This window comes from Thalassophryne amazonica, chromosome 4 (assembly GCF_902500255.1).
Source record: "Thalassophryne amazonica chromosome 4, fThaAma1.1, whole genome shotgun sequence".
NCBI classification, from domain to species: Eukaryota; Metazoa; Chordata; class Actinopteri; order Batrachoidiformes; family Batrachoididae; genus Thalassophryne; species Thalassophryne amazonica.
Genome location: NC_047106.1, coordinates 59,113,901 through 59,127,006, shown reverse-complemented (window position 1 = coordinate 59,127,006; position 13,106 = coordinate 59,113,901). Strand labels below are relative to the sequence as shown.

General features: G+C 43.0%; 1 protein-coding gene across 1 annotated transcript in view; it reads right to left on the bottom strand.

Moving 5' to 3' along the window:
* The window catches only part of vwa7 (von Willebrand factor A domain containing 7), a 100,568-nt gene that overhangs the window by 70,296 nt on the left and 17,166 nt on the right, over positions 1-13,106 (bottom strand). Inside the window, exons 5-11 of the mRNA XM_034167954.1 lie at positions 10,294-10,428; positions 9,954-10,149; positions 6,923-7,089; positions 6,556-6,668; positions 5,948-6,064; positions 1,563-1,769; positions 1,240-1,372 (exon numbers count right to left, since the gene is read on the bottom strand). Coding sequence (XP_034023845.1) covers positions 1,240-1,372; positions 1,563-1,769; positions 5,948-6,064; positions 6,556-6,668; positions 6,923-7,089; positions 9,954-10,149; positions 10,294-10,428 — 1,068 coding nt within the window. The remainder of the gene's footprint in view (positions 1-1,239; positions 1,373-1,562; positions 1,770-5,947; positions 6,065-6,555; positions 6,669-6,922; positions 7,090-9,953; positions 10,150-10,293; positions 10,429-13,106) is intronic.

Sequence of the window (13,106 nt, the reverse complement as noted above, 5' to 3'; positions counted from 1 at the left end):
GATTCACAGATTAACACCTTGTTTCTGCTTCAAACTGCACTACAGTCATCAATTATCTCAGCGACAGATATCTGAAGCTTTTGTACAACTATCATTTCCACATAAATTCAGCATTATTTCATCATAAAAGGCGGCGGAAGCGATCAGAGCACCGTGGCTTAATGCGCTGCTCACTGATGCATTCACTGTGCATTGGATATTTCAGTGCGTCACGGAATTTCACAGAGTTTATGCTTAAAACTGCCTCATTTCTGCTTAAAACTGACTTTTGAATAAACAAGCCAAAATAAAGATGCAGAGTACAAATCAACCCAAGGCTGGGTTTACAACGACCACCACCAGTACCGTTGCCCAAAAGGGTCTCACCAAAAATGGGGCTACTGCTGGTTGAAGAAGAATAAGAAGAGGAGAACGTGTCCAGAGACAGCAGGAGAAGAAAACAAAGAGGGTGAAAGTGAGAGTTGGAACTTTTAATGATGACTAGTAAAGGGAGAGAGCCAGATGACATGATGGAGAGGAGAAAGGTAGACATATTGCGTGTGCAAGACCAAGAGCATACATGGTGGGTTCAAGTTGTTGTATCATAGTGAGGATAGGAAAAGAAATGGTGTTGGGGTAATTTTAAAGGAAGAGTATACTAAGAGTGTGTTGGAGGAAGTAATGGGTAGACATGGTATCAAGGACAAGAATGCGGAAGGGCAGATGGTAGATGATTTTTGCAAAATGGATGCATGGATAAAACTAACATCTACCAAACGTCTACTGGGGTTGTCCCCTCTTGGTCAGGGGAAGGTTACTGCCTCAAGTGGCAGAATGTAAGTATCTTGGGGTCTTGTTCACTGGTGGGGGTAAGTTGTAGTATGAGCTTGACTGATTGGGGTGACATCTGATGTTTTACGGACACTGTACTGGACCATTGTGGTGAAGGAGCTCAGCCTGAAAGCGAAGCTTTCAATTTACCAGTACGTTTACCCTCCTGTCCTCACCTATGATCATGACTGAGAGAATGACATGCAAAAGGACAGACATAAATCAATTCAGCACTTAATGTATTGATTAATATAATTGTAGTGGTGACTTCATTATTTAATGCTGTGTGAAAAGCTTTCTTTTTTTAACACTGGTCATGTTTATGCAAGAAAATGACTGGCAGGATCAAGCCTTACGTGACTGGATGCAGAGGTTACTGTGAAACTAAGCAGAAATTTTTGCAGAATGTACAGTGTGCCACTGTGTTACCTGAAGGACTGGTAAGACTGCATTCTTTAAGGTTCCCAGTAATGTGCAAGGTGACAGATTTAATTGAACTGTCGACTCTGAAGGAATGAGATTGCATCACATCTTGACCACTTGCCACACGTAGGAGTGTCACCTGAGTTTAAAATAAAAACAACACTCTACTGGATTTTGCAAATCTGCACAATAAGCACAACATCTGTAACTTTAAAGCAATCATGCATCCTGTAACTGATATCAAAACTGGAGATCTGCTGGTGTATTTTGTGGATTACGTTAAGTTTTGGCCTTAAGAAGCCTTAAAAATGTTGATCTTGCAGTAGTACCTTATCAGCAGCTGTATTATCCTCAACTATGGTAGACACCTTGTGGATGTCTGAGTCGGTGGTGAATATTGTCATTCCTCCTGTCAGAGAGGACAGGGAAGTGTACAGAGCAAACCGATCAGGCGACAAAGGTTTTCTAGTCCTCCTTTTTCTTCTCTGTCTATTCTCCATCTTGTGACTGGGGTCTTTGGTCAAGAGAAAAGTCACCTGTGGGGAAAATCGTATGCAAAAGTATGATTTGTTTGAGTGCAACATTTTATATCACAATAAATAAAGTGTGTTATTCAAGTATAAACATTTATTTTATTGAAATTTTTTGAATTATAGGAAGAAACCTCAAGCAGACCTGATGCAGTGAGGTGACCATCTGCTTTTGCCATGCTAACACAACAAAAAATAAAACAAAAGCACCACAAACAATGGTCAAACTGTAGAGAGAAAAATGTTGTAGCCAAGCAACTAAAGTTATGTTCACGTTTATGTATGTATGTGTACGTACGTATGTAAAAGTTTACATACACTCATCATGGGCATGAATGTCATGGTATTTTGGGGCTTTTAATGATGTCTTTGAACTGTTCTTTTCCCCAGGTGGAATGATTGTACAGCAGACATCATAAATGACTCTAAAAAACAGCAACTGGGTGACAATTTTGAATTTATTTGGGATCTTCTGTAATCCACACAGGGTCAAAATTAGACATTCAACCTCAATATATACACATACCCTCCCACTAATATTTGGTTAAACGTCCCTTACCAAGCTGCACCTCAACCAAATGCGTTGGTAGCCATCAACAAGCTTGTGGCATAATTCTGTCTGGATATTTGACCACTCGTCTTGGCAGAATTGGTAGATTTCAAAGATTCAAGATTCAAAAGAATTTTATTGTCATATGCACAAAGGAACATGTTCCCTGCACAATGAATTGTGTCTACTGCATTTAACCCATCCTAATTGCCAGTTAGGAGCAGAAGTCGCCATAAGGTGCCCGGGGACCAGCTCTAGATGTACATCCCTGCTTTAGATCACAGCAGGGCTGAGCAAACCATGACCGACCCAAAGACAAACAACACACACGTAACAGACATAAGCCGGCCTGGTACATAAACACATATAAAAAAGCACACACAAGGTAAGGAAGAGAAAAAAACCCTCAAGGTTGCTGACTTCGAGAAGCCACAACAATGAGGAAAAAACTCTTATCAGCACAGAGAACAGTAAACACACAGACAAACAAGAACACAGGATGACAGCTGATATTTGAAAGTCCAGTTTATCAGAACACTCCGGTAGCTGCCCTTTTTGGCGCTAAACAATGGCCATGACTGAATCCTGGAAGGGGGGGGTTCTCTGAGCAGTCCACTGTTCAGTCAACGTCAGAGCTGGAGAAGCTGAGGGAGGGGGAAACCAGGGAAGCGAGACTTGAGTGTTTAATCTTCTTGGAGGTTTTTTGTCGCAGCGGCCTTGAAGTGCAGCTGTCTTGGGGAAGCCAAATGAATGTCTGATTAGCAGACGCCTGAAAGATTCCACAGTTCTGAGAACAAAGTGGCTTTCAATGCATCTGAATGTAGAAAGGAATGTGGTCATTTACTGACGGTCAAGGCGGTTTTCCAGCACTGCAATCCTCCCAGAGATGGTTTTCCAACGGGCGGTTAACACCCGCCGACTGAGCAGTCACTATCCTTCCAATCGAATCAATCAAGTGGGGCAATCTGGACGGCCCAATCAAAACAGCCTCCACTTTTTTAATTTTCCAGTAAACCAGCGCTATGCCCGCGCCACACAGCAGCAAGCCGGTCACTCCCAAGCCAAATAGATAACACATCTTCGACGTCCTCCACAGACAGCGTGTAAAGGCACATGACCTGCCATCTCCTCCACGAGTCCATCACGTAGCCCATGAATCCATCACGTAGTCCCGGCAGGACAGGTCGGGTCCTCCGCCCCCGAATGTCTTGTAGAAAAAATAGTGTCAATTGCGTTCAGAGACCACTTTAACAAATCCATTTTTGTCACTTTTCAGAAGAGCAAAAACTGGAGCCTCACAGACAACACGCCACAGAAGCAGGAAAGATAAGGAGGGAGGGAGAGAAGAGAAAATGCATCCGTCTCGGCCGAGTGCAAGCTGGCAAAAAAAAAAAAAATTCATTTAAATTGGGTGGTTTTCTGGCATGGACTTTAAAGCTGTTTTAAGTATAGTCGGGTTGAGGTTGGGGCTTTGGGAAGACCATTTCAGGAGCTTAATGTTAGCCTGCTTTATCCAATCTACAACTAGTTTTGATGTGAGAAGAAGAAGAAATGAAGACCAGACTCCAATTCAATTTACTTAATTTATATAGTGCCAAATCATAACAAAGCTGCCTCAAGGTGCTTCACACAAGTAAGGTCTAACCTTACCAACCCCGAAAGCAAGCACACCTGCGACACTGGTAAGGGCCCTGTCCCACTGGCGTTTAGGAGGATTTGCGGATGGAATGCGCACAAAAGTGGCCCACATCCGCCAAACAACCGCAATAACTGTGTAACATTCCTGTATGAGTCGGCCGCCATCCGAACATGTCCGTGATCATCCGCAGAGGCACGCATGTCCGCAGGCAGGATTTTTGAGCGGCTCAAAAATCCTGCTGCGGATGAGATCCGCATCACTGCCTGAACACATACTGAAGACATACGCAGGACATACACAACCAACGCGCCGCATATCCCCTGTCATCCATTGATATCCGCAACTGACAGGTTGGCGCGGCTTGGCAGCGGACCGGGACAGGGTGCAAAACAGATATGACGCGTGCCCAGCACAGCCACATCACAGTCGCAAATGGTATGTCACGCATGCAGACAGAGTGGGAACGGATGAAGCGAGTGCATCACGGTCACTGTGCCCCTCATGGGGGCGCCTCCGCGGTCGCCTTCGCTTCTGTTCCCTGTTATATCCGCTTTTCTTCCTCATGTATTCGCTGATCCACCCTGGGACATTTGTCATTTCTGCCCACCTTTGTTGCAGACGCTCAGCTTTTGTCTCCTCATTTCATGCGCAAATCCTCCTAAACGCCAGTGGGACAGGGCCCTAAGAAAAAACTCTCTCTGATGACACTAAGGAAGAAACCTCAAGCAGACCACACTCAAAGGGGTGACCCACTGCTTGGGTCACTCTCACAGTTACAAGGCATTACAAAGGTGAATAAACAGAAAACAGGAGAAAACAGCAGACTCCCAACAAAATGGATTACAGTACATGTGGTAAATCAGTGTGCACATATACGAGGTCTGTTAGAAAAGTATTGGACCTTTTTATTTTTTTCAAAAACTATATGGATTTGATTCATATGTTTTTACGTCAGCCAAGCTTGAACCTTCGTGCACATGCATGAGTTTTTCCATGCCTGTCAGTTGCGTCATTCGCCTGTGGGCAGGCTTTGAGTGAGCACTGGTCCACCCCTCTCGTCGTTGTTTCATTGCGAGGAAATGGCGGAATGATTTGGGCTTTTTTTCCCATCGGAATTTTTTCAGAAACTGTTAGAGACAGGCAGCTGGAAACCATTCGAAAAATTTATCTGGCTTTCGGTGAAAATTTTACGGGCTTCAAAGCAGGGGTGGTGGCCAAGAGCAGGGGTGGTGGCCAAGTGGTTAATGCGCTTGGTTTCAGTTCAGAAGGTTCTGGGTTCAAATCCCACCCCTGCCACATTTCTCCATGTAATGTGGAGTTGCGTCAGGAAGGGCATCCGGTGTAAAACCTGTGCCAAATCAACATGCAGATCCACCGTGGATTTGCTGTGGCGACCCCGAGTGCAAACAAGGGAGCAGCCGAAGGGACTTACTTTTACAAAGAATAAGGAGTGTTACTACAGCTTTAAGGATGGCCCACAATGGCGCCCGGCGCCCGCGCTCCGAGCCGCCATTGAGATGCAGAAACCACCACATCATTTCTAAGCGGATCGCTGTGTGGAGCCGGGACCGTCGTGTGCAATTTCTCTGGTTATCACAAGAGCTGGACATCAGCCATTTTCCGGCAGATTTCACTCTTTTAACAAGAGATTTAGTCATGGAAAGCCACGCGGAGGCTTCGCGCGTCACGACCGATTCGCTGATGAAGCGAGACAAAAGAACAGCTCCGTTTCGGAGTGTTAGAGGACAAGTTGGGACATGCCCAGCTTTCCACAATTTCTCTTATACTCACTCGACTGGTAAGCACTGAAAGCCGAGATAGGCATGTCCCAACTTGTCCTCTAACACTCCGAAACGGAGGTGTTCCTTTGTCTCGCTTCATCTTTGAATCTAATATTCAAAGTTGGTTCATTATCCACTTTAAAAATAAAAGTAGCCAATGCCAAAATGATTTTCAACATACAGTAAAGTAATTCTGCATTAAAATGAAACTGACCTTGCTCTGTTTTTCAAGTGCAAGGGCCTTCACTGCATCGAACAAGTGTGCGTCTTTTGGGGAAGCATCAGTGAATACAAAGATGTCCGACAGCGGTGGGCTGTGAGTGAGTGCTAACTGAAAGCATACAGACAGTTGTTAAACATACATGCTAAATGCTAGTGTACATGTACAAATCTCCTGCATGATGGAGCACTTTTAGATTAAAGTAAATAAGCAATTTGGGGCTGATGTAATAAGATCTCATATAACAACTGCTAAATTGCTTGAGCTTTCCAAATTTTTGCGCATTGCATTACAGAACGTTTTGCAGGTCACTTATTTGGAATAACTGAGTGCATGACAGGGCATGGTACATGACACAGACAGCAGTATGTAAATGGGAATTTTTGCGTGCATTAATAACAGTAAGTGCAAAACGAAAATCAATCAGCCACTTGCAGCAATGCATCATGTGCTCAGTTATGCATAAGCTGCCACATAACTGCATGTTCTGGTGCTGGCACTTAAAAACACATTGTTCTTCAGGCATTTAATTGTTTAGTATTAGTAAGTAAGTAAGTATTATTATTATTATTATTAATATTATTATATTGTTATTATTTTACTTGAATAGCAGAGAGACACATCTCTGGTTCATCTCCTCCACCCAGAGCCAGCAGATTCTCCATGTGGTGCATGAATTCATTTGGGTCATCTGTCTCATACACTGGTCCCACACCTACAAATAATGTCAGCTTTAGGGAACTATCAGTACTAGAACAAAAGCATGTTACATATTTTAAGTTTTAAAAAGTTATGAAGCATAATTTGATCATATAATATAATAGGACTGACTGAGTTCCATCCAACTGAGAATAATGTGAGTGAAATTGTACCCATGAATGGAAAATGTATAATAATTTTTAAAAACTTGAATATGAAAATATTTTGTATTGTGTCAGCTCTGCTGTCAAAATATATTAAAAGGCTCACCTGGGTCATGGAAAGGCACCAGTAGGAAGGGTCCAGTCCTAGGACTGCTGGCTCTGCTCTGGATGATGGACAGAGCCCGGAGACGAGCGGCTGTGATCTCCTCAAACATGCTACCAGTGGTGTCCATGACAAATACCAATGCAGGGACCTGCTTCACAGTAAAGAGCCTGCTGATGGAAATTAAAGAAATGAAGACATGCATGTCCTCACTCATATTTGAAAGGTTGTCATCATCTTGTTTATGATTGTCCTAGATCAAGTCTAAAGCTCCTTTCACACCGGGCCTGCACAGAGTTGCACTGTTCTGCCTATCAAGTACGCTGGAATGGCTGCGTCATGAAAAAAATGTTCTGTGCAGGGGGAAGCTTGGCCTCTTCTTCTTTCATGGTTTTGAAGCTTTATTGCCAGCAAAGTTCAGTGGGATGAATAAAATCTAGCAATGCAGGTATGGGCTGACAAAAAAAAAAACGTAACAGGATTTTTTGCCAGACTGGCGTAGGGTACAACTGCATATACATGGTGTACAGTAGTGTAGTGTTCTGTAGACTTGCATGCAGTAGCCAGTGGTGGGCACACTTCCGATAATCCAATAACAGATAATTATCGAAGATAATTTTTTCGTTATCGGATTATCTTTTTAGATAACTTTAAAAACCATTATCGGACTAATTATCTTCCGATGAATTGTCCTCCGATAACTTTTAGACCGATAACGCAGTAAACCCAGCTGAACAACAGCAAACACTTTTAAAATTTAAAATCAGTTGAGACCTACCTATTAAAAGTTTCCTAACATGTATATAGTTATACCATTTGCAAACAGTAGAGAGATACTTCCAGGAAAAACCACTCTACCTCTGCAGGCAGTCACAAAAAAAAAAAAATTCCTTTAACACCATACTGATATGTTGGCAATATCACCCAAGTCATCCAGAGGCATACATTTTTAACTTATGGTTCAAATTTAACCAAACTAATTTTGGACAAGTTATTTAAAATTACTGTCATGTCTGAAGTTTTATGAAGTGAAAATATCTGATATATGTTTTAGTTTTAAAATAATGTGCTAATTTTTAAGGTTTTGTGAGTACATGCTGAGCCCAGCAGTGCATTATGGGTAGGACAGGGTGTTCACGACAGGACAAATGTATTTCAGACACGCTGTTCAGGCTCCACGGACAGCAGCATTAAACTCTAGTGCCTAAAACTCTCGTAAATGTATTCTCTGGGTTTATAGACATTATTGTATTTGCGTTTGTTAAATTCCACGCATCTTAAATGTAGTAGACGGATTATCGGTGTTCATGGCAGTATTTTTTTTTTTTTACAACTTAAGTTTAAAAACAAAACAACAACAACAACAACAACAACAAACATTACAAGACAGCTTTGCGGTGTTTGCACAGGCACAGTGCGAGCGGCTGGACACTTGTAGCTCTGCAGCAGCAGGATACCCTCACGACGGCCAACCAGAATAATATCAAACAGGTTAGATTTTCATTCAACCATACGATCGGCGATCAGGAGGTGGTCGTCAGATGTTAAACGCAGCTTGTTACTCCATGTATACTACACGATGCAGGACGCGCGATTAACCTGAAACTCGGTCCAAAAAATTCTCTCGCACAGTGTAAAGCCAACATTTATGTGTCAATATTGAGTGCACATTTTACAACATCATAAAATGTGCGCACATTCTCTCCACATGTAAAACATTTTGCGATGACACTTCCAGGGCTAGGTAAAAATGCCTGTTTTTACAAATAAAAAATGGAATATTTTACAAAAGCACATTTATCTCAATTATCTGTAAACACCAACACACGACACACGTCACATTAATGTGTTGGTTTACATAATGAATGATTGAACCAATCAGTGTTTAGCAGAGGCACATTTTACCCAGAATTCTTTGCGATCTGTCTGTGTGTGTTACAAAACCTCAGAATTAGTGCATTATTCAACATTAAAAGATATATGTTATATTTTAACTTTGTACAAATGACAGAATTGACATTAATGGAGTTATTCTAACTTTGTACAAATGACAGAATTGACATTAATGGAGTTATTATATCAGTATTCACACAAAAAACATAAGTCAGGATGACTTTATTTTTCAAGACCTCCACCTGACCGGAGCATTGTGATTGGTAGAGAGCTGGTTTTGTGACTGCTCTCAGGGTGCTTTAGTGCTGTAGCCATGTAGCTTCCAGCAGGGAGCAGCATGTTCAAACATAGAAATGCTGACTCATTGTTTGAGTCTTATATTGCTTCCAAAAGCGATCGTGGTGTTAAAACTCAAATCCAGCTTGTTAGTAGTTGCAAATGTACCAGAGACAACACTGGAATTTATTGGTTATCTCTAACTTCCGATACATTTTTGGGTGGTTTATCGGTTTATCTTTATCAAAGACAACTTTTCAGTTATCTGATTATCTGTTATCAAAGTTAATTTTTTGGTTATCTGTGCCCACCACTGGCAGTAGCGTAGTGTTGCGTAGAGTTGTTTAGAGCACTGCCTCCAGTGCTCTACACTGAATGTCCGCGAAAAAATTAAACATTTAATTTTTTGCATCCATTTCACGGACCCCTTTGCATCCCTCAGCGTATTGCCACATAGGGCTGCATAAGCTTGGCGTAGTCGGTATGCCGTATTATGCAATTCTATGTTGGCCCGGTGTGAAAGGGGCTTAAGATCCAAGCTTATAATTATTTCCTCAAGTCGCCCATCAGAAATGTATCTGTAAGTGGTGAAAGTATTAAAGCTGTTGAAAAATGTCATATCAAGAGTAATATTTGTACCTCTGGGAGCTGTGCTTTTGAGTTTGAGAAACATCTGGGGGGAGGGTCATGAGGTTATCAGCCAGAAATTTTTGGTGATGTAAACACCGTGTATCAGCTATCTGATGCCTGTTATTAAGAACTAGTTGCCATTGAGAAAATCGTAAAGGCCTTCCTCTGTGTATTATATTAGTCGGCATTCTTCTTCAAGGGAAAAGATGAATGGTATGTTATTGATGAAACCTACTTGAGGAAGATTGTGTGGCCCACAGTATCTCTTAGGTCTCTTAGAACTGCCAGTGTGGCTTCAGCTGCCAGATTGGCAGCTTCCATGTGGAGGTAATGGTGAGGAGAGAAGAGAGGTGAGGTACTGTCTTTGTTGATGCCCCCTTTGGCTTCTGTATGGCGACTGCTATCCAGGATACCCCCATGACTACATTTACCTAAAAAACATAGTTTGTATTTTCAAAGCAGGTCAGAGTGCACATTTGTCACTTAAAAAAATGAAGCCATGAAAACATTTGGAGTGACTATTTGAATTCTTTAGGTTTTTCAAAACAATTGTGATCTGTTTAATGATGACATACCCTGTGGTTTTGGGGGATAAGTGCTAAAGTAGCCAGTTGTGAGAAGTTGAAAGTCTCTTTTGGTGCTTGACAGTTCTGGCAGGAGGTTGCTTCTGCAGGTGGTGCTAAAGCAGTCCATGCAGGTAGGAACATCATCTGGAATCAGAAATTTATAGAAGTTTATCATTATCAACCCAACCAATTAAAGGCACAAGCTGCGATTATGCATCTAAGGTCCCCCCAACACCCCCCCAAATACTCCATGAATCTTGATGAAAGGAGTGCCATATCAAGATTTTGGCAGTTTCAGGTATACAGATGGTGCATGTGTTTTTCCAGTTTCATATCAGGCAAACGTTAAAATACAGTTAATTTAAAGTGTGTGTGTGTGTGTGTGTGTGTGTGTGTGTGTGTGTGTGTGTGTGTGTGTGTGTGTGTGTGTGTGTGTGTGTGTGTGTGTGTGTGTGTGTGTGTGTGTGTGTGTGTGTGTGTGTGTGTGTGTGTGTGTGTGTGTATAGATACACTCACACACAGACACACATTAGTGTATTGATTGGGTAATGTTTATAAAATAGGTAGCTGACTTTTTTCAAGGGTGAAAATAAATTATATGAGGTATTGTGGCCCGTCTGTTTTGGGGGGTTTTCTGCTTCTCTGTCCGTCTGCCTCCCGCTGTATGTCCAAGTGCGGGTGTGTACAGCCGATGTACCCATCTCTGCTCTCTCGGCATGTGTGCCTGCATGTGGTTGTGCAAGTGGGCCCCCCACACACACACACACACACACACCGGTGTTCGGTCGTGTCGGCTCCTGTCTCTCTGTGTGCATATGTGCGATCGTTTGACTGTCTTCCTGCGTGTTCGTGACTGAGTCCCATGTATGTCTCTGTCTTGTTGGTCCCATTCGTGTAGGTGTCTGTGGTCCCTCACAGCTGTTTCAGGTAGGCGTGTCTCTCTGGCATCCTGCTCTCTTATGCATCTTGTCTCTGTGCATGCATGTGTGGTTGTGATCGGTCGTACGTGCGGTGTTGTCCTCCTAGTCTCCTGTGTCCTCCACTGTCTGTCCGTTAATCTCCTGTCTCCTCAGTATTGTTCTCTTTTCCTCTCTTGTTTCTCCCTCTCTCGCCATGTGCGGCACCGGTCGATTCTTCCCGGCCTCGTATCGCCTCTCATGACCCAGTTTTTGTCCACTGTTGTCTTTGTATGTGGTTCCTATGTTTCCCCAAGGTCAGCTCTCGATGTACTATTTGTGATATCGCTCCTCAGTTCCTGTCCCTATCGGGCATGTCTGTGCCTTGGAGTCTTCTGCTCTTATCTTTTTATGTTATGTTATCACATCTAGTTCCAGCTTTGTATCTTGTATCACATCTTGTCATCATACCTTTTATTTTGTCAGTTATTATTTCTGCATCTGCCTTCATGTCTTCTTGTTCTGTTATCATCGGGTTGAATATGTCAGATAATGTGCTTTTTCTTATCTTCAGCTACTTGCATATGTCCTGGTATCTGCTGCCCGCTGGTGTTCTCTTTTAGTCAATACATGTTTTCTGCCAGCGCAATCAATACACCTGCAAATGATTAAGCTGTTTGTGATTTAAGTCAGATATTTAAGTCAGATAAGTCAGATTTAAGTCTTTCGGGGGCTTGGCCATTGTATGTCATCGGGTGCTTGGCCATTGGGATATCGTCTGAATGTCATTTAAATTGCGTGTGAAACTTCTCCTGTGTTCCCCTGTGATTCTCCTCAGTAGTAAGTACCAGATTTTGTTTTTTGCACTCATATAACTGTTTGAATTCACCTTTTCCATTTTTATCCCTCGTCACGGATTCCTCTCACTCTGAGCGCGTTGTCTTTGTATTTTTGTTCTTCCTGGATTACCCCCACCTTGTGTGGCTGGAAGAAGCTCATTTGTTGAATCATGTTGTAGCGCATGGCCTCGATTCACCCTAATTAAATAAATACATTAATGATGTCTCAACAAAAACCTGAGTTTTGAACTGCAGACAAAGACCGAAGAGGAGGTACTGCTGGCCTACGCCAGAGGGCGCCCTGCCTGTAGTCGGGTTTCAGGCACCAGAGGGCGCAGTCACTACCCAGGAGCCACGACTGACAGCTGTCAGCAATCACCATCATCACCACAATAAAAGCCTGGAGGAGACACCACATCTCTGCCGAGATATCAGTTTACCACTCAGGTAATTCTCTCAGCCGTTGTTTCTGTGCCGAACGCACATACTTGTTTGTTCTGAACTTTTTGCAGGAGTACCTGGAACTCTACTTGCAGCTGGAGCTGGGTTTGTGGACGGTGGTGGGAGTGACGATCTTCATTCCTCATTCCACTTACGATAAGTAGTAGTTCAGGCTCTGCCGTTAACTAGTTCCAGAGTTGGAGGTGGAGGTGTTCCCTCCAAGTGGATAAACATTGTGAGTTGCTGACTGCTTACTGGGTGTCCACACACCCACCATTAACCTGTTTTTGTTCCTGCCAGCAGTACCAGATCTGACAGTTGAAGTAGAGGCCACCTGGGGACTCGGGACTTGGCGGCTTCAGTGTACTGCAGGTCTTCGTTGCCGGCGGAACCTTGTGGGCCCCGGCTCTTCTCTGGATAGGTGTCTCCTACCCTCGGGCCTGCCCACACGTCACCTGTTGTATTTTGTAATTAACTGTCTAAAAGCAATATTCGACCTGTTGTGCACATTTGCCACAATAAATTGTATTTATTGGACTATCTATTGACCGTTCATTTGCGCCCCCTGTTGTGGGTCTGTGCATTACACTTTCCCCAACAATTACGATGACTGCTTTCTTCCACCTGCAAAATATAGCGAAGATTC